The following is a 26,526-nucleotide window of genomic DNA, read 5'->3' on the forward strand; positions in this document are numbered from 1 at the left end:
GAAATGTAAATAAAGAAAATATCTAATAAAAAAAAGACAAAAAAAGAAAAAAGACTTTCTCTCACCATCTTGTGGTCATTTGCTCTCCAAATATGGAAATGCACTGATCACAGTCCATTTTTCTACTCAAGATGGATGTACCATTAATTTTATAATTTGTTGCAACCTTCCACTTATAGTAAATGGTCTGTGATCCATAAAAGTAATTTATGTCCAAGCATTTCACAGAGAATTAAATATTAGGAAAAAAATACATCCAGACAATAGAACAGAGGCATGTAATGCGAGATCTACACTCAGGTTTGTGTCATTGACTTTCTTCTACTCATTTTTATTGTTGCCCTGTAAACATGTTGTACATTAAGGCACTGATTCTACATTTGTCCTGGAATTTACCATACTGCAGCATAAGAAAAGCTCCCACCTCTTCAGCACTTCTCTTTTTGATGTCAATAAACAAAGTGAATCATTAACCAATGCCCAACTTCCAGAAATTACTGAGGATGGCTTAAGAAATTCCCCTTGCGCTTCCTACTGAGATTTGGATGGGGAAGATGGAGGGTATCTGTAAGGCTGGCACTGTCTGAAGACATTCCTGGGGCTTCAGCTTCTCATGCTTCACCTGTTCACCATATCCAGCCACACCCAATACCAAATGTATATCCCCTGCTTGGGAAAATGACTCCCTCTTCCTTATCCTCATTAATTTGCTGGGCTACAGAGCAGGCTTGGGTACAGGTGAGAAGGACTTCATAGTTGGAGGGTTGTTTTGCTCTCAGCCAGTAATGTGAAATCATGTTACATGAAGCAGTCAAACTAAGAAGTTTCTAAATATATGTGAGAAAGGGTGAGTGGAGCTCAGACAACCTGAACACCGCTGGAGACTCTGCTAAGGAAAGCAGCATTAACTGTCAACTTGGCAGAGCCTATACTCACCTAAGAAGAAGACTCAAAAGAGCGATTCTATGTTTATGATAAAGTGTCTCAGTAGTTACCTGGTATAGAATGGTCCAGTCTACTGTGGGCAACTTCATTCCCTAGGCAAGTGGTCCTGAACTGTCTAAGAAAGCCAGCTAAGCGTGAACCTGAGCGGGCCCCAAGCAGTGGTCCTCCATGGTTTCTGCTTCAAGCTCTTGATTGATTTCCTGCCCTAACCTTCCTCAGTGGTACATGATGACCTAGAAGTATAAGTCAAATAAACTCTTTCTTTCCTTAAGCTGCATTTAGTCAGAGTGTTTTATCACAGCAACAAAAGCAAACTAGAACAAGCATGGTAAAGCACAGTAGAGAGAGGCTAGGGGATTGAGGCCCTTGAGAGCACTGCCTGCTGGTCCGGGGAAGTACCTATGTCTCTCTTCTTTCCCTGAAATGAATTGCCATTCTTCCAAAGTTAGGCTAGTTATCCTAAAGAAAGTCTGAGTGCTCAATGGGGGTCTTATAGAGAATATAACTTCATTCTCTCTCTCCTCCCTCTCCCTTTCTCTCTTCTTCTTCCTCCCACCCCTCTCTCTCTCTCTCTCTCTCTCTCTCCCTCTCTTTCTCACACACACACACACACACACACACACACACACACACACACACACACAGACACAAACAGGTCTCCCTAAATAGGTGCTTTACTTGAAGTGTCTTAGAGCTGTTGCCTTGAATCCAGCCTCCACGGGTACTTCATTGCTACTCACACTCACAACTAGCAAAGCCAAGCTACACAAAAGTACCTATGAAACACATAGCCAAAGTGCTTGGGAGGGAGGAACCTGGGTGGGAGGGGTTGCCTGCTGGATTGTGTCAGAATTTGCCCTACAGCAAGATGAGCTATCTCACTGGCAGCCCAGAGAGCTGCTGACATATGAATATCTTCTGCAAACATTCAAAACTATTATTTGACTAATCTTGGGTCTTTTTCTCTTTGGGGAGCCAGAGTCCTGTAGTCTCTGCATGCTTCTAAAAAAAAAAATTCCTAATACGGAGGTTAAAAGATGGGTTATTATATGGTTGAATGCATTTTCTACTTCCCTGGTGAGAAAGCCATCTGGTTGACCCCTCTGCTTTCAGCAACAACAACAAAAACCACCCACTGTCCCATCATGACCAGCAAGCTCTACCCCTGCCATCAGTGCAGTTCCTGCTGTACCCCTGCCACCTGCCACCTTCTGTGTCAGAGCTCCAAATACTTTGTCTTCTGTTGCAGAGATGCTTTTCTCTACTGGGAGTTCATCTCCCCTCATCTCTGCTGGGTGTTGCACCTGGCATCCCTTTAGCTATGTGAAGCAAGCATGTTATATGTGTGTATCTGAAACATTCATAACAGTCTGCAGCTTAACAAATGCTGGATTCAGAAGGCTGTAACTTTCCCCCATCTTCCCAGAAAAAGCTAAAAGCCCTACTTCCCCGGTTGGAAGTGATAATGTAATGGAACAGTCTTCCCTTTCTTCATACACTTCTAAAGAGTTCATTCTTTGTACATGAGATGTTTCTGCTTTATTATTTAGCAGTGTGGTGATAAACAGTAAAGCACTGCCACTCTCTTAAGTTACAGCCATGACATGATATCATATTGTGGGTATGTCAGAGTCAGAAAAGGCATATGTCTAATCAATTGCTGTCTGTTATATTGATTTTTAACCATTTTATACCTTCTAATGAACATGCTGTTGTAAATGGAGGTGTATGTGTGTGTTGTTATCTACTTTAGAGACAATCTCTATCCTACTACATCTTCTTTTGGTTTAGCATGAGCTGAAATAACAGACACTATAAAATATTCTTGGATCAAATCATGTATAGCTATAATGCCATCCTATGTTCTTTGTTTCTGTATAGACTTTTCTATAGAATTAATGATAATTACTATTTAATGATTATATGTAGTTGTTGTTATTAGATATTAATGATGCCCCACTTGTTACTTGGGAAATCTCAGTGAGGACCCTAAATGATGTGGTAACCCTAATCTTAAGGAAACTACAAGTTTAGTCTCATTATTCCACAAGCCTGTTCAGTTCTTAGATTTGTTCATATATTAACATCCTCTAGTGATTTCTCCAGATACCCCTCCTACCCTCTACCCTTTCTATAGCACACATGCTGTCCTATGGAAGGTGCTGAGAGTATAGGATAGGTGAGCCAGTCATGGAAGCGAGGCTTGAGGAGTGCTAAAGTGTGCTCACAGAGCCGATGAAGAAATACCAGGCTCCCTCTAAGTGGCATACATAGAGGTTGATGCTTAGTGTGTGCTCACTAAATATTCATGCAGACTGGCTAGTGGTCAAAGTGAATAGTGTAGACATAAAGAATTGGAGAAGACTTGGGGCTAACAATGTGCATCATACTTGACTAAGATCCCATGGAGACCCCATGGGGCTTTGACAAAGAAAGTCTCAAGGCCACCGTGAGTGACAACTAGTTCAAGAGGATATTTTATGAGGGAAGTATTCTAAGCATGGCACAATGCCAGCTTCATTGCAGACTTAGTCTTCCTGATATGAGAAGGGACATAGCAGGTTCTCAGGGTGTGGTAGGAGGAAGCACTGAAGAGGAGCTCGCTCTTGGCAGTCTGAAAGTTGGAAGAGGCTTCTGCCATGGCTCTTTGTCCTGAATGAAGTGCCAGCTGTTGATTTATTTGGACAGTCCACCTTGTGGTGCTCACTTGGTTCTCTCTTCCTGTGGTTGTTTCAGGAGCTGGTGGGGAGTAATCCTCCACAGAGGAACTGGAAAGGAATCGCCATTGCGCTGCTTGTCATCCTTGTCATCTGCTCGCTGATTGTCACCTCAGTCATCCTGTTGACCCCAGGTATGGATGCTTCTCAGAACCAACCACTAACATATTAAAGTGAACAGTTTTACTACAGGATAGCATCTAAGGAGCTGTTGATTGTACAGTTTATTCTTACCAGGTTCTGGATTTCATGATACTATTGAAGGAGATAGTATGCCTTCATTGAAAACAAGTCTGTCTTATATGCTTTATATTATTGTAGAGTGTTTGACTAGATTGAAATAGCATGGATCAAAATTTACTGATGCTTATTCATCTTGAAATTAAAGTTAGTGGCATTAGAAATAATTTAATATATCCCTTGGTATTCCTAGGTGTTATAGCAAGGATGAATTAAGAAAATGTTCAAGCAACACATGATGGTTGTGCACCAAAAGCAAATTACTTATTAGGTGACACTGAAAGAGTTAAATATTGATAGGGCCAGAGGCAAATTCTCTCAGGTAAGAAAGACACACCAGAATTCACAGCAGTACCCAGTGAGTTTGCCTGCATTGCCTGTGGCTGGCCTAGTCAGAAGTGGAGCATGAGATGGGCCTCCTGGAGTGGTAGGAGATGAACCATGTGGAAGGTATCATAGGACAACACAGGGGTCATGGAGTGTAGTGAGCAAGGCTTGCCCCATTCTCATCATCCTTTTGGATGGTCATAAGCAGGAGCAAATCAGCAGCACTACAGGCCTCTGTAAGCTGACCACACATGTATTAGACTTCAAGGTGGAAAAATAAGCAGATAGCACAGTGCAGGGAAAAATCAGTACAACACACAGATAAGAGGTTACACCATTAGACCATGATGGAGGTGAAATAGAATTAATATATTTATTAACAGGCAGAGACACTACCCGGGAAAAATAAGAACTGCAGACCAGTGTTCCTTGTGGGGAGAGATGCACAAAAAGGTGGTAATGAACTGAACACAGTAACATAAAGGTATTATAGAGGGTGGTCAAACAGCTCTGCTAAGAGCACAGATGATCCAAGTTTCGTTCTCAGCACCCACATTAGGTGACACACAACTCTTATAACTCCAGCTTTCAGGGCTCTGATGCCCTTTTCTGGCCTCTGTGGGCATTTGCACTTATGAGCCCATATACACAGGGACACAAACACATACAACTAACTAAATAAGTAAACATATCAATTATAGACAGAGAGACACACAGACAGATAGATAATAGATAATAAAATCTTCATGGTATATTACATACCATGGCCAAGTGGGATTTATCCTAATTCAGGAATACTAGGTCAACATACAGAAGTCACTGAGATACACCTGTATTAACAGAATAACACACAAATCCACAGATCACATAAACACCCAAAATGTATCAGTACCACCAACTGTGAGCAGAGGTCAGAGGCCAATGTATAGGCAAGCTATTCTGTGCTCCTGTGATCCCAGGGAACGAGCAGGTCACCAAGCTTGAGCATAGGTGCCTTTTGCAGACAAGCTACCTCATAAGCCCTCACTGACTTGGTTGTATCTTTTTTCTAATTTTAGTTTTATGTTTAATTATAATTATATTTTATTTTATTTTTGTTGTGTTTGTGTTTCTGTGTGTAGGTTTGGGATTGTATGTATAAGTACCTTCAGAGGCCAGAAGAGGTGCTGGAAATGAAAGCACAGGCCTCTGGGAGGGTGACACAGACTCTTAACCACTGATCAAATACTCCATGCTCTTTGATAGGATCTGTTAATACACAACAGGCTTTAATTTTGATAAAAATATAATTCCTCTTGGGAGGCAGAGGCAGGTAGATTTCTGAGTTTGGGGCCAACCTGGTCTACAGAGTGAGTTCCAGGACATACAGGACTACACAGAGAAACCCTGTCTTGAAAAAACAAAAAAACAAAAAAACAAAAAAATTCCTCTTTGGGTCATAGCTAAGGAAGTGTTTTTCTTCTGAGGTCATAAATGTTTACTCCTGTTGTCTTAAGAGTTTTAACTTTTGTATTTCGATCCTTTATGTGGTGGTATAAAGTAAGAAACTGACTTCATTCCCTGGTGTGTGTGCATGCAGCTATATCAGCCTTGTTTGTTGAATATCCCATCCCGATGGTGTAGTGATAGCCCTTTATGACTGTGTGAACTTAGTTCAGAATGCTCTGTTTTAATATACTGGTCTATATGTCTGCAGATATACCCCATACCACAGCGTATTAACAACTGTAATTTTATGGTCTTTTAAAACTATGAAGTCTATGTCTTCTCAATGCTTGCTCTTAATATTATTTTGACTTCCTCATATTGTTGTAATAATTCAAAACAGATGCCATGGTGGTAAAGTTAGTTAATTTCCTGTTGCTGTGATAAAATACCATGTCCAAGGAAACTTATAGAAGAATGTTTATTTTGGCTTATGGTTGCAGAGGGCTGGTGGTCTTGATGTCAGAGCAGAAACAGCAGGCATAGTGGGATAGAAGAATGCTAAGAAACAAATATCTCTAACCATAGCACAAAGCAGAAAGAGCAAAGAAAAAGTCTTTTAGATCTCAAAGCCTCCCTCTGGATCCAGGGACCATGGATTTGTCTTTGCTTTTCCTTGAGCAGAGCTGTGATTGCTAAAGAAAAAAAAGTACTCTTAAAATTTTGGTTCTGTGGTTGTGTTACACTTCCTTGGGATTTAGAATGGGGTGATAGTTTTCAGAGATTCGCCTGCCTGAAGTCCACCTCCCCCAGGATCAAGGGTCCTTGTGAGCATTATTCTGGAGAGGAATGTGGTAGGTGAAGATGGCTAGTAGCAATTGAGCCATGCACAGACTTGAAAAATGACTCCTGGAACTAACTCTGATGAAACTTTAAATCTCTTTCATTTCATAGAAATGCCCCCATGGCAGTCCTCTTTAACCCAACTAGATAACACAGTCACTGCAAAGATTTTGCCCAATGATGACACCAGCTGTTCAGGGCAAGATGCTGTAGAAGGCAGCTGGTGCCTTGAGTGAGTCTCTGGATTCTAAAGAGGCTTCGAAAAGGGCAGCTTCCTTTACTTTTCTGTTGGAATAAGCATATGGCTGAGCCTTGTCTACCTATTGCTTCTGGAGGCATCCACGGGTGATGTCTGTTTCTCTAGGTTGTGTTGTTGGGGAACTATGTGTTCTGGGCTTGAGAGGATTACAGAGGCTGGATACTTAAACTGTGAGCTGTGCTACAGGACCGTCTTGGCTTGGCCTTTCTGTGCTTCCTTTCCTGGAGCAAAATAAAAGCTTTTGTTTTGACAATTAAAATTTTGCCAGCTGTTCTACCTGTACTGCCCTGGAGTGTACCCAGAAGGCCCTCAGATGCAGAATGCCTTTCCAAGATCCCACAATGCTAATTTTCCCCTCCTTCCAACATTAACAATCCCATTAGGAGTTGCAACTGCTGTGCAAAGCACTGAGCAAATGTAGAAAACGTAGTTATGTGTGTTCTCCTTTGAGCTAAAAGCAAGAAACAAAGGTGTCCCAAGCTTTGTTAGCAGTAAACAAAAATAAACCCAGAGAGAATGGTGAGGCTGAGCCAAGGCACAGTAGGGAAGGAGGTAACAGTGCAAAGTCCCCATAAGGGTGTCCATATATTGCAGACATATGCATGCAGTCTTGGACACAGCCTTATGGCATTGATTATGCCCCACCCCAGCGTTGCCACCTTCATCTTGATAAAGGAAACTTCTAGAGTGAGTGTTCTGTGTTCTAGAAACTCAGAGTCTAGAACATGTTCATGCCCACAGTCAGTTCTGGACTCATTGTCTTTGTGACCATTTCCCAGTTCTCACAACCCAGTTCCAACTTAGCAAGCAGGATCTGGTAGGAGGGTGTGCTCTGAGGCTGTGGGTTTCTGGAAGGTTCTCTCAATGATTCTCGCAGACAAGGTATCTTGTTCTGTGGTACAGGCTGATAACCTCCAGTTACTCACTATCCATGTCTCTCTGAAGGGTCTTGAAGGGAACATGGGCTTTCTGGTTGTCACATATTTCTCCCTTGGTAGACCATGTTCTTTTCCAACTTTCTCTTCTGAATAACTGATTCAAAGTTACATTTTTAGCTTTCTGATATTAACTACAGTAACTGTTAATCTATAATATGTCACACATGCCTGGTGTGTGCCATTCAGAGCAGCTGCATTTCTGCATTCTGATAAGACTGACTACAATGAACTGCAACATAAGGAATCTGTAGACCTGATGGAATTTTAGTTGCATTAGAATGTTCCAGACTTTGCCTTGAATGGAATTCTGATCAGAGCTGGGCAGTAAAAAGCACTAAATATACTAAACACTTCAAAGAAGTATAAGGAGAAAGCCACTGACGTTGAAGATCACACTGAATGAAGACTGGTGTCATGACCAGGCTATGCTCAAGACTCCATGAGTAAAGACCAACGAATATTCAGTAGCATAAACATGATGTACAGATTGCTTATTTTGGAATGTTACCACAATTTTATTTAAATGCAATGCCTGTGACAACTGTCTTGGCTGAGAAATTACATTCTGAACTTTACCACTGAGAAAAGATGAACCCACTGGAGAACAAGGAAGCCCAGGTGGCCACTGAAAACCATCATTAGCATGCGTGTCACTCTGTGATAGCCTGGCTTGGAAAATAAGGAGGGCATAGTAAATGGTCAGTCAGGTATAAAGACTGATGAAGAGAGCCTGTGGTAACTTGGCAGAGAAAGACTTGGACACCAGGCCTGAGTTCCGAGATTGGATGCTGATTCCTCCCACTATCCCTACAGAGCTCTCCATCACAACCATTTCTAGAAGCTGATAAGTGCTTTATGTCATCCTGTCTCCGGGGAGGAAAGAGAAGGGCAGACATGAACACTCCCTGAGTATTTCTGAATGTCTGTGGACTGTAAGGGTCTGATCCCAGACTTAGTATGCAAAGGCAAAGAGCATTTATTCTGTAGAAACATCTAGCATGTGGGGATAAACCATTCTTCAAAATGGCGACCTCAGACAAAGACAAGTAGGCCTTGTTATAGAGAACCAGGAAGAACTCTCTAGAAGGATTAGGTAATCTCTATTGTGATTGGCAGGGGTCAAAGTGGTAACATTAGTATAATTTTGATTGGCTACTATGCTAGTTCTTCTATATTTAGAGAGTGGGTTAGGTCATCTAAAAGTTCATTGGTGGGTGTTGGGGAGGTCACAGGGGTCAGCTTCTGAATAGCTTGTGCCAGGTAGTCAGTGGTTTGCATTCCTAAGTCATTAACTGTAGGATGAGATAAGACTGCCCAGTACAGCCAGGCAGTGGTGGTGCATGCCTTTACTCCCAGCACTTGGGAGGCAAAGGCAGGCAGATTTCTGAGTTCGAGGCCAGCCTGGTCTACAAAGTGAGTTCCAGGACAGCCAGGGCTATACAGAGAAACCCTGTNTCNAAAACCAAACAAAAACAAAAACAAAACAAAACAAAACAAAACAAAAAACAAAGAAAAACTGTCCAGTACAGATGACCCATCCTGGGATAAGATTTTTTTCCTATTCTTGTGGTTATCTCCAGGCTCTTCTTTTGGAGGGGGTTTTATGATCTTGTTCTGGATGTTATGGTCTGTTCCTGGAGGTGATATCTTATGGCATAGTTTCTGGGAGTTATAGTCTATTCCTGGAGGTGGTATCTATGGCCTTCTTTCCTAAATTAGGCCTGGTCCTTAAATGGAAAAAATTGGGTTTATGTTGTCCTTTCAAGACCATCTACTAACCTGGACTAGCAAGTAGTTCTTCAGTAACAGGTTAGTGAGGGGGGAGGACCAGAGGATCAAAAAGTAGTGTAGATAGTAGCATTTGGGATTAGGAGATCTTGCACCAGCTGCACCTTATGCCAAACAAATGTATTAAGATGCTGTACTTATAGTATCTTATATACAGAATTCAGGGGAAATGGAATGAGTCAATAGTATCACACAATGGGACGCCAGCAGAGGCTAATGAAACAATGTTTTACAATGGGAACACAAGGCATCCATCCGAAGTGCATCACAGACAGGACACAGAACATCCTTGACACACATAACCACAGCCCTTCGATGGTGAGGAATTGGTTTTCCAGGATCCAGTGATGTAGCTCTTTCAAGACCCCAGCCCTTGGCCACTACTCACTCTGCCAACCATATTCCTTATTTTACAGAAGGGACTGTATTCCTTCTCCATACATTGAGGCCTCAGGGAAATCCTCTAACTACCCTGGCCCCCTAACAATATGCTTTCATGGAGATCAATTAACAAAATTAAGTATGTGTGCAGTAACAGAATGGTCCTTGTCTATTTTGGTGACTCTGGTCAGCCACAGCCATCTTGTCTTCACCCATGTCTACTGTTATCCTTAACTCATTAACTGAGGGCTAGAGCAGCCTCACATGTTATATGACCACAAAGGGAACTGAGGAGGGACACTCACCTTCCCCATCACTGAAGAAATGTCCCTAGGGCTAAACAGGAGGCAGATCATCTGATGAACCTGTGTTTCCTTGAAATTATGGTCATGGTGGTTGCTGGGAATATGGTCCTTTGGATTGAGAAGCAAAGGGACAGACTCCAGGGGAGCTAATCCATGTCAACCATACAAGGGTGAACCCTAGATTTGAACTACCCAATGACTCTGATCTGCGAACCTTGAATCTGAATGGTGCATTCAAATTATCCTTGCAGTTGAAACAGATGTGGAAGGATTGGTTTATTGTGAGTTGCAGACTCAGAGTGACTGAGCAGTGAGTTGTTGGAATCATCTTTAACTCTCTCTCTTGACTTCCCCTTACTACCTCTAGACAGATTGTCTGGTAGAGCTTGCTTGTCTGTGGAACTCTTGCACTAAAGGCCCATTTTCCCTAAAGATGGCAATTCACTCTTGTTATTCATGTGTGCATTAAGGCCAAGGCAAATACAATGTGAGTTTATTTGTAAAGGCTTTTCAGGTCTTGCTCCATTATACTCCAATGTTAAAGAAACATAACCCAGAAGAAGTAGATCTAACTATGGTGTTCCTTGTTTTCTCTGGAGCCTGTCACCCAGAAAGCATATTGGAAAACTATAAACTAATGTGACACACATCCAGAACAATGCTCTCCAAGGCACTGGCTAATATGGGTGGTGGTTTAGTGAACAGTCACCAAGGCAATTATTCACAAGTTTAGGTTCAGGGTCAGAGAACTGAAGAAAATGGGCCATGGTGAACCAAGCAGGTTAGGAACCAGAGGAGGATCAGGCTGAAATGAGCACTGCCTGCTTTAGAAGCGAAGCCATTGCCTTAAACCCCACTGGACCCATCAGCTGTAGCTTCTGCTCTTGAACTTTCTCATACCATGGATTCACATCCATGAATGCTGGACCTCTCTGAAGAAAACCTATAAAAATCACCAGGTTTAACTCATCATATATAGACAAATTCTTTTTCCTTAGATATATTTATTTTATGTGAATGGGTATTTGCCTGAGTGCATGGATATATATATATATATATATATATATATATATATATATATATATATATCATGTGCATGTAGAACCTGCAGAAATATGGAGAAGGCATCAGATTCCTCTGGAGTTGAAGTTGCAGGTGATTCTGAGTCACCTTGTGGTGGGAGTAAAACCTGGGTCTTCTGCAAGAACACCAAGTAGATCTAACTATGGTGTTCTCTTAGCCTCTAAGCAATGTCTGCAGACCACATGCCCAGTTTCATATCCTTCTCAAGTGAGTAGATTACTATGCATGCAGATGAACTCCGAAAGTCCTAGCTGGTTGCAAATTGAAGACCTGAAAGGGTACACATGGTGGGCTAGACAGTGTCTTCACAAAGATCTTCCCATTCAAGCCTCTCAAGATAGGGTTACTTTGAGGTAGCCCACAGATTCTAAGTACATGGACAAACAGAGTTGACAAAGACAGAAAAGGAACTATCCATGTTCTCAGGAAGCAAGGGTAGGCATGATGCTTCATTGGGTCCAGAATCTCTGGTAGGAAGCTGAAGACCAGAACAGATGTTTCTTTAGAGCTCTAAGGCTACAAACCTATTGGCTAATGTGGTCCAGTAAAACAGCATTTGCCCCTAATATTGTGAGAAAATAGTGTTCTGCCCCTACCACCGCCAGCAGCAACACTTAGCTTTGGTATGCTCACAGGAGAATGCCTATTTTGAGGTGGCATGGGTGTCCATGCCTACTTTGCAAGCTTGGGGGAAGTCATAGCTAGAGAGAACTGTGCAGTCAGGCTGAGAGAAGAGCCCAACTGAACATGCCTCCCCTCCCATTCTTCCCATTACTGCCACAGAAATAAAGCCCTGGGCTCCTTCCTTAGTCTTCAGAGCACTCCTTTTGGCTAAGATGTTTGGTTCTTGTTCATCTTTGCCATTGTGAAAATAATAGAAATATGTTCAGCTTAATGTTATATTGTTCCATATTTCAGAGGAGAAGTCAAGTGTCTTCAACGCTGACTTTTTATTTTTCTTTCTCCTGATATGTATTCAGTAGACATTAGTTTCATGTACAATTTGAATTAACAGAGATGGCAATTAAATAGAGAATAATCAACAGAGCCAGCAAAATTCTGAATTAAAATGTGATCTCCTTAGAACAGATGATGCTTTCTAAAGCCCAGGGTCCTCTCGAGGTACATGTGGAACACAGTGTATGGCACAGGATCTGGAGTTAGTGAGTCTACTCTTGTTACTCCTGCTGAAGAGCTGACCACCCACCCCTTCTCTGTTGGGAGCCCTGTATACCTGGGTTATGCTGCTGATGCACTGTCTTAGGAAGGTTTAGTTGGCTCACTTGGTGTTGATGGATCAGTTAGACACACATTGCCTGAGACCTTACATTTAGGTGAGAATACAAACTATGACTACCACATACCTGTAGTATTTACTTTTCTCATTGCTGCTACAGCACACATGACAAAAGCAACTTGAGAAAGAGGTGGTTGGGGAGGCGTGGGACAGAAGCATGAGGCAGCTGGTCAGGAATCAGAGAGAGATGGACACTGGTGACCACATTCTTTTTTTGATAGTCTGTCCAGGACCATAGCCCCTGGTATTGCCACCCATATTAAGGATGGATCTAACCTAATCTAGAAACTCCCAGACATTCTCAGAGGCTTGTTTAAATGGTGATTCTAAATGCTATCAGTATGACAATCAAGAGTAACCATCATATGACTTTACTAACACTCAGTGCTGCCAGAATATATATTTAAAAAGTAATGAATTAACAAAATCACCATGATAATCCATTTCTCCGATTGTTAAATCCAGCTCCCAGAACTTTCTGTTTTTCTGTGTTTCTGGTTTTAGGCTTCACTCATGCTGCTCTTTATGTTATGTTTACCACTCAGTGCTCATAGACCATCATCATGAAAATCAGTTACCTCATGTGCATTGGTTTCCTTTTCTTTACTCAGTGACATTAATTAAGGTCATTAATCTCCATATTTCATAACAATATGTGAACTTGGTTTTATATATGCATTCTGTGTCCACTCATCTTCAATTATCCTTTGCCTGTTGGAAAATGCTTATATCTGAAGTCCACTCCAGCATGGGCACATACTCCACCATGGACACATACTCCACCATGGACACTGTCTTAGGTAGGGTTTTATTGCTGTAAACAGACATCACAACCAGGTAACTCTTATAAGAACAACATTTAACTGGAGCTGGCTTACAGGTTCAGAGGTTCAGTCCACTGTCATCAAGGTGGGAACATGGCAGCATCCAGGCAGGCATGGTTCAAGAGGAGTTGAGAGTTCTACATGTTGTTCCAAAAGCAAAAAGAAGAAGAATGACTTCTAGGCAGCTAGGACAAGGGTTGTAAAGCCAATGCTCACAGTGACACACCTACTCCAACAAGGCCACACCTTTTAATATTGCCACTCCCTGGACCAAGCATATACAAACCATAATAGGCACATACTCCAGCATGAACACATATTCCACCATTGGCACACACTCCACCACCTATATTCTCTTTCCTAGGCTTTCTTTCAGCTATAGAAATATTTCAAATCTCTTTATCAAAGTCTCCAATGACATGGTAACAGGATTGATTATTAAGTAGGCAATATTAATAACACACCAAATGAATTTATATTCTCACATATCCCTTGAAGACTCTGGAAGTATGGCTGCAGCCATAAAGAAGAAAGCTACAGCATGTCACTAAATAATTTGTTGTCAAGCACTCAAGTCTAATATAGTCTTATTTCCTCAGATATATCAAGAGCTACAATTAACTTCTTGTTATCCGGACCCTGGATCCTTAAGCAAACTGTTTTCTTTGTAGTTTTTCTGGATTCTTTCTACAAGACCAGAAGAGTAGACAGTGCTTATAGGAGATATGCTGAGTATAAAAGCAAGCTTGGAAGAGTACACCGTCCAGCATCTCCCTTTAAATGTTGTACTTTTGTGTGCTGGTCAACAGAAATTTGGAGATAGCTATAGTCTTGTTGATTGGGTCATGCTACTGTAACAAAATGCACCAACTCATGGCCAATGGGTAATAGGTTTGTATTTTCTGATACTACTGGAAGGTGAAAATCCAATGTCATAGTGCAGCTGACATTCTTTTCTAGTGGGGTCTCACTTTGGCTTGCTCATGGCAGCTTTTTGCTGTGTCTTCATGGCGCTCTCTCTCTCTCTCTCTCTCTCTCTCTCTCTCTCTCTCTCTCTCCCTCTCTGTATGTGTATATGTGTGTATATATGTATGTGTGCATGTTGAGGAGAACATGTAAAAAGGTATGCTCTTCTTCTGCCTCTGTCTTCAAATATAATCACCTCAATGTTTATGGTCCCAGACAATACATTGTGGATGGTACACTATTTCATAAAAACAATTGAACATGGGTGTCTTTGATGGCCTTAGGCACTAACACAGTTGGCTTTCTGACCTTCAAAGACTGACACCCACCATAATAACAAGGGATAGACACTTCATCCTGTGAGGCCTTGATTTTTGGGCCCAGATCCCACATGGAAAGGCTAGGTAGTATGACATCTGCTTATAATGCCAGAACTGGGGAGGTGAACACAGGAGGAGCTGGCCAGAGAGCCTGGCCTAATCTGTGGACTTCAGGCCAGTGAGAGTCCCTATTTCTATTTTTAAAGGTTGCCTTTTATTTTATTTCAAATTATGCAGGGGGAGGGCAGGTTAAGTGCTCATTTGAGCATCTGTCCACAGAAACCAGATGAGGGAATCAGATTCCTTAAAGGAAGAGTTAGAGATGGCTGTGAGCCATGTAACTTGGGTGCTGGGAGCAAACTCAGATTCTTAGCAATAATCTTAACTGCTGAACTATCTCTCTAGCTCAAAGAGAGTATTTCACAGAAAAAGGCTAGTCCCCAAATGTATAGAGACAAATGTATATGAACACACACAGACACACACACAGTCACACACACACACACACATGCACATACACACAGTAAGAATGCTATACATAGTTGTGTGCTGCAATATAGACAAGCATGGGAAGAGATGCTTTCTGATGATTTTAAGTATCTGTTAAGGACAGAGGAAAGGCTAAGAACTCACAGTGATGATTTCACATCTACAAGACTGAACCCATTAAGCAGAGCCTTGGCCAAGGGAACTGACATGTGGATCTTATTTATGTTTAAATAAAACCATTTATTCTAATTAATATGCATTTAAATAAAGGGAGGAATAGTGAATACATGCACACTTTCAGCCTATGTGTGTGTGTGAGAGACAAGATGAAAAGTCTTCAGGCTTAGTAGATGCAATTCATTAAAGGACAAAGGCCAATACATAGATTTTAAAGTTTTTATTTATTTTAAATATATATAGAAATGGACCGAAGGGTCTGAAGAGGGGTTGGATACTTTTGATGGATTGAATTAAGAAGCTATATGAACAGTAAGTGAGAATTTCTTGTTTTATGGTCATGCATAAGAAAACTGAAGGTTTTATACAAGTGTTTCAATTAAAAAGTGCAGTGTGTATAATTTGATTATACTGCTACTTCTCATAGGTATCTTTAAAGACATGAACTTTTAGGGTAAATTACCATTTGTGGGACTTTTATAAACTGTGGACATAGCCATAGACAATATACTATAGCAACACCGAGATTTGTCGAACCGAAGTAAGCAAGAGCAGTGGAACAGGGTGGGAAGCCAAGCTTTCTCCATTCTGAAGAAGTTGGTTGGGCACCTACAATGTGTGAGGGCCCTAAGAATGTGAAGTCAATGCCCCTCTCTTAAATAGAAGAAGGAAAAAAATCCAAGCTCATGCAGAATAAATGCTCAAAGATAGTGATGGGTTCAATGCTAACTTGGTAGAAAAGATAGTGTGACCATTATGATCCAGTCTGAAAGAAACATCTAGGGAAGACTGTCTCTATCCAAAATGGCCAGGAGGGGATGAGACACCTTAGAGTACCTGCTGCAAGTTTTAGCATGCCCTATGGTGATGAGGACTATTTCACGTTTTAAAATCCCTACTAAAGATATTCCCAACCACCATCCTCTTTAATAGCATCAGTGTTCAAGAGAGATCTCAGAAAAAGGAATGGGGCTGAAAAACTCACCTAAATATTCATCCTCATCTCTGTACCACTGCAGACCACAGGAAACCTGTTAACTAGTATGGTAAGTTGATTGGAAGAATAATGTACTCGTCTAGGTTCAAGCTAAAGGGCTAAGAGAAACTAAGGCACTAGAAACTAGGCATGTAGTCTTCCCCATGTTGGTCACAGGCATGGGGAAGCTATAGAGGAACACACATTGGTGCTTGCTTCAGAAGCAGCAACACGAGGTCCATGCACACCTGGAATAGAATGCTACCCTTGAAGGAAGGACCAGGCAGAAACTCACAGAACCCAAACACACATAACAGAGGGTGAGAATATAGTGACTAGGAGAAGCTTGAGGCTGGGAGTAGCCTGTCCTAAATCTGGGTCCACTGTGAGAGAATCTGTGATCCAGATGCTACCCAAACCATCAGTGTCATTTCTAAGGCCACACCCCCAGGAGTCTCCAACACCCAGGACTCCTGTGTGACATATGCTGGGCCCCAATGTAGTGGTTCACTAATACTGGCTCAAGACAAGGAAAGACAGAGGCGGAGGCCCGAGAAATTCAATCAGAAGGGAAAACGGGAAGCAGCATTTTAGATTTTAAAAGAACAATAGATGTGATTAAAGAAGACAGGGGCCTGACAGTGGTGGTGCACACCTTTAATCCTAGCACTTGGAAGGCAGAGGCAGGGGGATTTCTGAGTTTGAGGCCATCCTGATCTACAGAGTGAGTTCCAGGATAGCAAGGGCTACACAGAGAAACCCTGTCTCAAAAAAAAAAAAAATAAAATAAAATAAAATAAAATAAATAATTAATTAATTAAAAATAAAGAAGACAGGGGAGCCTCTCATTTCAGAAAAGCTAATCAGGAATTTTAAAGATGAAAATATACTTAATTTTTATTTAAGACCTTAGTCTTAGTGTGTCTTAAAGCTGGGTGAAAAGCTATCAGGCATACTGAAATATCAGAGACAGGTCTGAAGGAATCAGGTAGATGTGCTCAAAGACAGAAGCCAGCAAGAGCTGTGGAGGCTGCCTGAGGGTCCAGGTAGAGCTTTAGAAGCTGGGACATGAAGGACAAGAGAAGGGTGGTGTTAAATGACAAATTTTTGTAATTTCTGGTGTGGAGACTCACTCTTGGGCTATAGTACAACAGACTCTTGCACCAGATTTTAAAAGGAAAGCCACCAGGGAGCATTGTATTACAAAATATCGAAGAATTATGGGAGAATCCATCTACCTTCATCTCCAGCTGTTTCCTGAACGTGTTGTCTTCTTTGCCAATAAAACATATCCTCAACACACCAAAGCCCCTAGCAGTTCATGCTTGTAACCCTTCCTAGCATGCATGTTCTGTTATTGCTTGTATCTGGGCTAAACTGTTTCTTCCTTAGGAAAGCCTTCCCAGAATTCCTTTTCAATCTTATTCCTGCTGCCCATGGGGATAACCTGGCTGTCTCGAGACTGTTGCACTGCTGCTATTGTGTTCTGGGTGCTTGTTTGACTTTGACTCTCATGGTTCCATGAGATACCTGCAGTTGGGCTCACCATGCCTTGAGAACACATAAGTCGGGTTGATCATGTCCATTGTCACCTCTGGACTATAAACCAGTGGATTGTATAATAGCCACACTAGGGCCCAAAGACGCAGCAGAGAGCAACTACAGAAGGTGATTATGGGCAAAGTCAAATTTCCTGCCTAAATGAAACACACACACACACCCACACACCAATACACATACACACTCACATGCATACGCTCACATAATACTCATACACTCACACACATACACTCACATACTCAAACACACTCACATGCATACATTCACATAATACTCATACACTCACACATACACACATAGACACTCACACACTCACATACACATACATTCACAATACAGTATTTCTGTCACAAACTGCCACTCTACTTGTCTTTTGTATGTTTATTAAAAAAATGTTTAAAACAACTAAGAGATTTTTAAGTTTACTTATTTCATTTTATTTAAAAATGTGAATGTCAATGTATATGTATATGTCCCACAAACATGCTTGATGTCCACAGAGGCCAAAACTCATAGAATTTTAAGCTGTCTTTTTCTGTGGATACTTGGGTGGCAGACAGAAAGCCATGAGATGGAAGGCTTGGCTTGTTTTAAGATGTTGTGTTTGGAATCTTGATTGCTCCATATGCAGTCACTGATCATGTCTCACAATAAGGACATCTTTTATTGTATCTCTTTGCAATTTTGAAGAATTTTATTCACAATAATCCCACTTAGAATTTAGGAAACCAGTTCACCCACAAGTTCTAATGCATTTCAGAAATGGTCCAGTTAAAGTAGGGCCCTTTATTAGGATAACAGCAGAGAGGGAGTTGATAAGCAGGTCTGTGTGGTCCACACAGGTACATGTGGCTTTTCTTGTGATGTCTGTAATATATAACATCAGAGAAGCCAGAAGGCAGGATCACAAGGTGATCAGTAGAATCTATGAGAGGAGACACTAAAAGTGCTGGAGGCTTTGTTCTGAGATCACTCTTTGTTCCATATGCAATCCCCACAGAGTTCCTTGCTTTGGTCAGACACACTATACATCTGGAAATATAAAATTAAGACAGGCAAATGTTGCTACAGAGAATGGACACAATGATGGCCCCAAGACGGCTCAATAGACAGAAACTGGCAAGAGACACAAACACAACCAAACACCAGTTGTAAAAGACAGCAACCTGGAGCAGAGTGCTTGGCTGTCATGCATAAGGCCTTAGGCTCAATCCTCTGCACCCCTGAGAAAACAAACAAAACACCCATTAAAAAAACAAAAACAAAAACAATAAAACAAACAATGCTACCTCATATAGAATTCACACAAAGCTAATTAGTTGAGCTTATCCCACATCATAGCTGATGAGATGAAGATCCAAGTCTTTAAAGAAATCCAGTGAATTTGGCATTTTCCAGTTAAAAGGACAGGGAAGGAAGCAAGCATTCCAGGTAGACAAAGAATTTGGTACTTCTACTTAAGGTGCCATCTCTTATTCACACAAAACAAGAGAAGTCGCTTGGACAGTCTAGCCTAGTCAGGCCTTGTGGAGAACCTTGAGCATCTTTCCGAAGAAGATAAATGGATTTTGTGGCTCTAGTGGAGATAGCCTCTTATGAGGGAGAGCCAAAATCCAGGGCATTTTGACCTCTGTAAATAGGATAAAAGCTAGCAGATTTTCAAACCTTTTCAAGAGGGGCCATTAACTGAGCATGTCTTCTCAGGATGGATATTAGTTCAACAACAACCTAAGCTTCTCCCAAGTGTTTTCAGTCAAGATGGGGGAGTGCTGGCCTGGAAGTCTGCAGACAGATAAACAAGAACAAACCTTTAACTTAAAGATAGCCAGGGACAGGTGACATAAATGGGGACTAAATATCTAAGGGGTGTTTCCTGTATCTTTGCACACCCAGAAGCCCACTTTTCTACATGAAACCATTGAGCTCAGTTCTGGACAAGCATATCTTTTCTCTTGATCATCCGTACCAGCCTTGAGACACATGTTCACTTCTGCAGTTGTTTAATACTGTCTTTTCTTTCTCCAGCGGAAGATACCAGTCTGTCTCAGAAGAAAAAAGTGACTGTGGAAGATCTCTTCAGTGAAGACTTCAAAATCCATGACCCAGAAGCAAAGTGGATAAGCGGTAAGTCCATAGTCTTTAGAGCACCTGGGAGTTCCTCCCACTCCCATCTCCTCTCCATCACCTCTGTGTGGGTGAAGCTCCACAGAGGCTCTGATCTCTGGATGAGACTGTCAAAGCATCACCATTATAAAAACATGTGACCTGAGACAGTCACTCCTTACTCTATAGGCTACCTCACAGGCATCAGCTAGGCCTCAGCTTTGTGAGAAATGGGTCTGCTGAGGACCCATCCTCCATCATCCTCCTTGAGTTGCCTTCTTCCTGGAGCCATTACCTCTCTCAGCAGGTTGCTAAGCAACAGAGCCCTTGGTGCCTCTGCTGATTCTGCCTTCTCCAAGATGCTGGTCTTCTCTGCCTTCAGCTCACTTTCACTCACCAGGGATCTTTGCAGTGAACAAGGACTGAACTAGGGCACTGCCAAATACAGGGGTCTGTGCAGATGCTGAGAAGTACACCTCAAGTCTAACCTGGATCCCACCTCATTTTCTAGTTTGGGGGGCTTTTTTCTTAAAAACAAAACAAAACAGAACAATATGCAGACGGTCATCTGTTCCTGACTCTTGATGTCCAGGATAATGAATTTCCTTTAAGGGGGTCTGAAATCCCATGAGCCTCCTCCCTGGTCCTTACTGACAGGCTGTATTTCTCCTGCTGTATTTTGACCTCTGTAAATAGGATAAAAGCTAGCAGATTTTCAAACCTTTGCATTGTGTTCCCTTTAGGGATTGCTCTTAAAAGAGACCCCTCAGGTTGGCCAATCCTTGCTTTTCTAACCAACAGTTTCAGAGAACAACAGAGTTCCTGAGAGACTGAAAAGGCAGAGCTGGTCTGCAGCACAGTGGGCTGGCCACCCACCTGACACCCAGTTTTGTGTTCTTTGTATTGTATCAATGTGTGATGTGTGATGTGTATGTGTGTGTGTGTGTACACATGCATACATTTGTGTTTTGACCCAGTGTTTAGGCAGGTCTGAGGGCTCAGGCAATGTTCAAGGTCAGATCTTGAGAATAAAATACACTCTCCTTGGGAACTCGAAAAGCATTCTGTTGAGAAACATTGATTCTAACTCAGCAGATGCAGAAAGACTGGATCCACTTTCTCATTCTCCATGGGAAGACATTTTGGAGACCATGATGGTCTTAAATGGATGGCTAGGGTTTGTTAGATAAGAGAGAACAGACCTCTGGGAAATGTATGTCTAAAACATCGGTCTGTGCCAAACTGTGATCAGAAGAACCAAATGCAAGCTAAGATACAATTCCCAAGGATGAGAAAGTAAAACAAATTCAAATAGCAAGGCAAAAGCAGGTTCCAGGAATACATGGAAAGGTAGAAAAAAGGGGTACCAGATCCAACTCTGGAGTTTAGAGCTCACTGGGGGACAGAGGCACAGGGGATAGAAAGATTCCAGGTGGGGTCAAAGAGTAGAGATGTGCATTGGTTTTTGTTTTTGCTTTTTTTTTTTTTTTAGGTTGTCATGGTTTCTGACAGCCTAGTCCTAAACTAACAGTCTAAATGAAGAGGCAGGGGGAGGGGGTGGGGAGATGTAGCTGTGGACAGGAAAAGAAAAGGAGGAGAGGGGGAGAGAGAGAGAGAGAGAGAGAAGGAGGGAAGGGGGAGGGGCAGGGAAGGGGAAGAAAGGGGATGTGGGGAGGGGAGGGAGAAGGATGTTACAGAAAGGAAGAGCAGGTTACATAGTTTGCTGAAAGTCCTTCCTCAGGGCCCACCCTCCCCTGCTGTCAGCAACAAGCTTTGAGAGCAGATTCTGATTAAATGAGAAGCTGCCTAGAGATGTGCTGAGTCAACTGGACACAAGGGAAACCAGTCAGAGCCCCTCCCCCACACTAGGAGTTAATTTAATCCTCCTCTTCTTTTTCCTTACCCCTTCTCCCCACCCCACCCCCCACCTCCTCTGGATCATCTTCTGATAAGCATTTACCTGTCAGTGAGCATACCACACCATTGAGCCATTTGCTTCCCACAGATTCACTAATCCTGTTTTCAGATGTGTAAAATGAGGCAGACCTTTTTAAGTAACTCAGCCCAGATCCCATATCAACCTAATTTTCTCTGGTGTTTCCAAACTGCCACACTAGGTGGAATCCAGATCTCTCCAATTCAGGAAATTCTCTTCCAACCTCCCCAGCTACCTTTTCTGGTTTTTACCTTTTCTGTGAATATTTCAGAGTTCCCACCATCTTTTTAACTTCTGTGTTCTTGAAAATAACAGAACAGGAGGGAAATAGAAACGTTCTCTACTGAGAAAGTAACTAAGGTTTGTTTGGGGAAGAGTGTTTTATCCTTTTGTAGACCAATCACTGACATTAATATGTATCTGGGATTTAATACTGGGGCTCATGGTCTAGAAGTAAGGATCTGTTTTTATCATAAGGACACATACTAGTTTGGAGTTTTAAGTTTTAAGATTATAGTCCTTAATTAGTTCTTTTAAAATAAATTAATGGTTTCATTGGTAGTTTAATACTTGCATAAGTGAATAAAAAGTAATAGATAGTAAAATTATAAAACCCTAAGCTAAGCTCCATGACCTCAGAATGGCCATTCTGGCTGTCAGACATTCACTGAGGTGTAGAGAGCTGGAGCTGGAGCTGGAGCTGGACTGGTGTGTGTGTGTGTGTGTGTGTGTGTGTGTGTGTGTGTGTGTGTGTGTGTACACGTGTGCATGTGTCACTATATCACATGAGCGATGCCTTTATTATTAGAGTAGTGATTTTTATTTACTTCATTGTTTCCTAAGACTACCTGCTCTGACCGCTTTAAATCATCTAGAATCCTGAAGCTTTTGTAGAATCCCCTTGTATGTTTATTACAACGAAAGAAGAACAAAAAACTAACAGAGCTGACAGAGCCCACAGGCTCGTGGCAGGTCCATCTTGCATGCATGTGGGAGAGAGGCTAGTAACAGGTAGTCCCTTCACATATGTGCTCCATTGAGTGACACCTCATATTTGCCACAGTAGGTGACAGTAGGTATACTGCCCTCTCAAACCTTTGGGTGCTGTGAAGAGACACCAGGACCAAAGTAACTCTCATAACAGAAAACATTTAACTGCGGGCTGGCTTACGGTTTTAGAGGGTTAAGTCCATTATCATCATGGTGGGCAACATGGTGGCATTAGAGCAGACATGGTGCTAGAGAATTAGCTGAGAGGAACGTCCTGATTCACAGGCAGAGAAGGAGGGAGAGAGAAGGAGAAGGAGAGGGAAAAGAAGAGGGAGAGGGAGAGAAAAAGTGACAGGGAGAGGAAGATACTGGGCTGGCAGGGGATTTTAAAAACTCAAAGTCAATCCCTAATAACACACTTCCTCCAAAAAAAAGCCACACACCCCAATCCCTTTCAAGTGGTGTCACTCCCCAGTGACTAAGCATTCAATTCTATGAACCTTGGGAGGTTATTCTTATTCAAACCACCACAGGGACATTTTCATTGCTGTTCCAGGGTTCTGTGAGATAGGACACCATTGTGGTCATGGCTTCTATCCAGACTAAATCACCTCAGTTCTACACTTCTCCTCTCTCTTCACCCCTCCATTTCTCATCCATCATCGTCAGCTGAAATGACTAGAGGTTAAAACATTTACCCCTTGCGCTGCCTGTGCTTACTCCCACTCCACCTCACCAGTGACTCACTTCTGCTCTAGAAGGCACCTGAAAAACCACAGGTGAACTTTCGCTGTCTTGAGGAATAATTGTAGGGTTCTCCACCATTTTTGTGCACAAGAATATGCTTATCTAGAAATAAATGCATCTTCATTTCTGCCCCATTGAGCATTCCCACACACCATACCCTTCACCTAATCCAGGTTCCCAGTAGGGTTCCAGCTGGTCTCCATGTCTTCTGCAAACTGGGGCATCTGTCTACTATAATATCTTTCATACTCTGCTTCCCTTGCCTTGGAGCCTACTCTGATAAGGCATCTACCCCAGGCTCCTGACCTTCCTCTTGCCAAGGTCACAGAGGACCACCTGTGTAGTGAATGCCAATGTCATTCCTCAGGGTCATCTCTTAGATCTTTCATCTCCTTGATAGCAGTGCATTCCGGAGTGGTTGGCCCCTAGAGAAGAACTGCTTTAGGCCATCCTTTATGCTGGTTATAGCCTAGCCATGCTGTCCTCTGGTGTAGCCCCCTCCCTTGGAGGTAGTTCCCTGTACCTCAGGCCTCTTGCTGGTGATCTGTCTTCTTAATGCTCTTCATGATCAAGTCCCAGGCTCTGGCTTGGTCCTGCCTTCTTCACCTATACACTCTTGCTCTTGTTGTTCTGACCTCTCCTAAATTCAGAGCCCTCCCAGATTTCCAATGTGCCTTACAAATTTAACTTTAACATATATTTCCAAATCTGAGCTCCTAACCATACCCCAAACTATGAACACACATAAAGAAAACAAATCTATGCCATACCCATGGCTCCCCAATGTGGACTGATGAAAAACTCACCTATGTGAATTTTCCATATCATCCCCACAAGCTGTCAATATGGCGAATAGTCCCTTTCTAAGCCTGGTTCAGATAAATGTTAATTCTAAAATGAATGTAGTGGGTTTTTGCATGGAGTCCACCTCCCACCTGGTCATCTTTTAATTTTTTTTGTCTGTTCTCAAGACAGGGTTTTGTGTAACACCCCTGACTACCTATGCGTAAAAGATGACTATGCCCAATGTAGCCTTTCTTCTGGTCACCCTCATTTTCTTGAATCCTGCCACTTGTCTGCAGAGAGCCCTCTGTGTCTCGGGACACAGAACTAGAAAGACTGGAAAATTGGAGAAAATTGCCTCCTTTGAGTGTAGGAAAGTATCAGCTGGCTGGTTGGTACCGGGGAAAGTATATGTTTGAGGAGATAAAATTGGCCTTGGTGCTCAGGGCTCAAAGCAATTTGATTTCCAAATGAGTTTTAGCCTTTCCATGTTGTTCTGAAAAAAACAGATGGGTTTTTTAAAACTAAAGCCTGAGGGCTCAGTGAGAGGGGGTTCACTCTTGAGATGGTTCCTGTTTCTCCACTGCTTTTGGGAGAGCACAGGTTTCAGTCAGTGCCAGGAACCTTGGAATTTCCAAGTGAAGGTGGACCCGAGGTATGCATCCCTGGCTGCAACAGCCTTTTCTAGGAGCACAGTGACTGCACAAAAAGTGACCAGGAAAGACGGGGTCAAAGCAGTAAACATGTTTCTTGCTGTGTCTGTTAGTTCCAAAATCCCCACCCAAGGCAACTCAAGGAAGGAAGGGTTTGGACTCATAATTCAAGGGACAGCTCACCATAACAGGGAAGGTGCTGGGGCAGGAGAGTAAGGCAGAGGGTCACACTGCATCTGCAAGCAGAAAGCAGAGAGAAGTGAATATTGATCATCATAGGTTTCTATTGCTCTATAAAATACCATGGCCAAAAACAACTTGGGGAGGAAAGGGTTTATTTTCCTCCCACATCCACATCACAGTCCATCAGTGAGGGAGTCAGGGTGGAACTCAGGCAGGGTCCCAGAGACAGAATCATGGAGGAATGGAACCCACTGGCTTGCTTCTCAAGGCTTGCCTAGCTTCCTTCTTTATATAACTCAGGACCCCTGCCCAGGTTCATCACCTCGAATATCACTCATTCATCTAGAAAATGCCCTACAGACTTTCCTGCAGGACAATCTAATGGAGGCATTTTCTCACTTGAAGACTCCAGATGACCACAGCTTGTGTCCAGTTAATAAAAACTACCCAGCACACTGGCACTCAACTCTATTTCTCTTTTTATTCACTCCAGGATAACAGACTATCCCCAGTTAAAGCAGGTCTTCCCACCTCGATTAACCCAAGCTAGACAGCCTCTCACAGACATGCAGAGGCTTGTACCCTTCTATGTCCAGCCACAGTGGCAATAAATATTAAGTATCTCACTGCCTAGTGACCAGAAGGACATGATAAGAGGGATTATATAAAGTCATAAAGTGAATATTGAAACATATCTTTGTGCCATCTGGTAGACCTGTGATGCAAGTACCAGGTCCTCGTAGCATGTGTTTATGCAAAGTTGGCTGTCTTTCTCTTCTGTTGTCCTCTTCATGACCCCACCTATTCTCTGGAGCAGAGATCCTTGGTGTCCCACCCTCAGTGGGCTAATTATTCTCCTGGGGTCAGATGCAATCATACCTGACACACCTATGCTCCCTCAGTGTCTACCTATGGTCACTGTTCTCCCCATGTTGTATCCTTTGTATTTGAGAAAAGCTGTCAGTCTGATCACCTTCCTCCATAACTTCCTGTGAATTCCTCCTTGAATCCCACAGGAAAAACACAGAAAGCACTAATATTTGGTATTGGTGGCAATGCAAAAAGCACAGTTGCCACTTTACATCTCTCTGACTCTATTTCAGTCTTCACTAATTGCAGATGGGCAGGGACTTTTATCTTTAGAAGCTAGAAATACATGAATCAAAGAAGCTAAATGTGGTGTGTGTGTGTGTATATGTGTGTGTGCGTGTGTGTGTGTGTGTGTGTGTGTGTGTGTATGAGAGAGAGAGAGAGGGAGGGAGAGAGGGAGG

General features: G+C 42.4%; 1 protein-coding gene across 5 annotated transcripts in view; it reads left to right on the forward strand.

The window, feature by feature from the left end:
• Dpp6 (dipeptidyl peptidase like 6) overlaps positions 1 to 26,526 on the forward strand; it is a 927,623-nt gene that overhangs the window by 540,577 nt on the left and 360,520 nt on the right. For 4 of the 5 annotated variants that reach the window (XM_021163977.1, XM_021163979.1, XM_021163976.1 and 1 more), the window contains exons 2-3: positions 3,682 to 3,796; positions 19,886 to 19,984. In XM_021163977.1, the coding sequence (XP_021019636.1) occupies positions 3,682 to 3,796; positions 19,886 to 19,984 (214 nt within the window). Of the gene's footprint in view, positions 1 to 3,681; positions 3,797 to 15,567; positions 15,637 to 19,885; positions 19,985 to 26,526 lie in introns of those variants that run through there. The other variant, XM_029477512.1, reaches the window with a different exon arrangement.

This window comes from Mus caroli, chromosome 5 (assembly GCF_900094665.2).
Source record: "Mus caroli chromosome 5, CAROLI_EIJ_v1.1, whole genome shotgun sequence".
Lineage (NCBI taxonomy): Eukaryota > Metazoa > Chordata > Mammalia > Rodentia > Muridae > Mus > Mus caroli.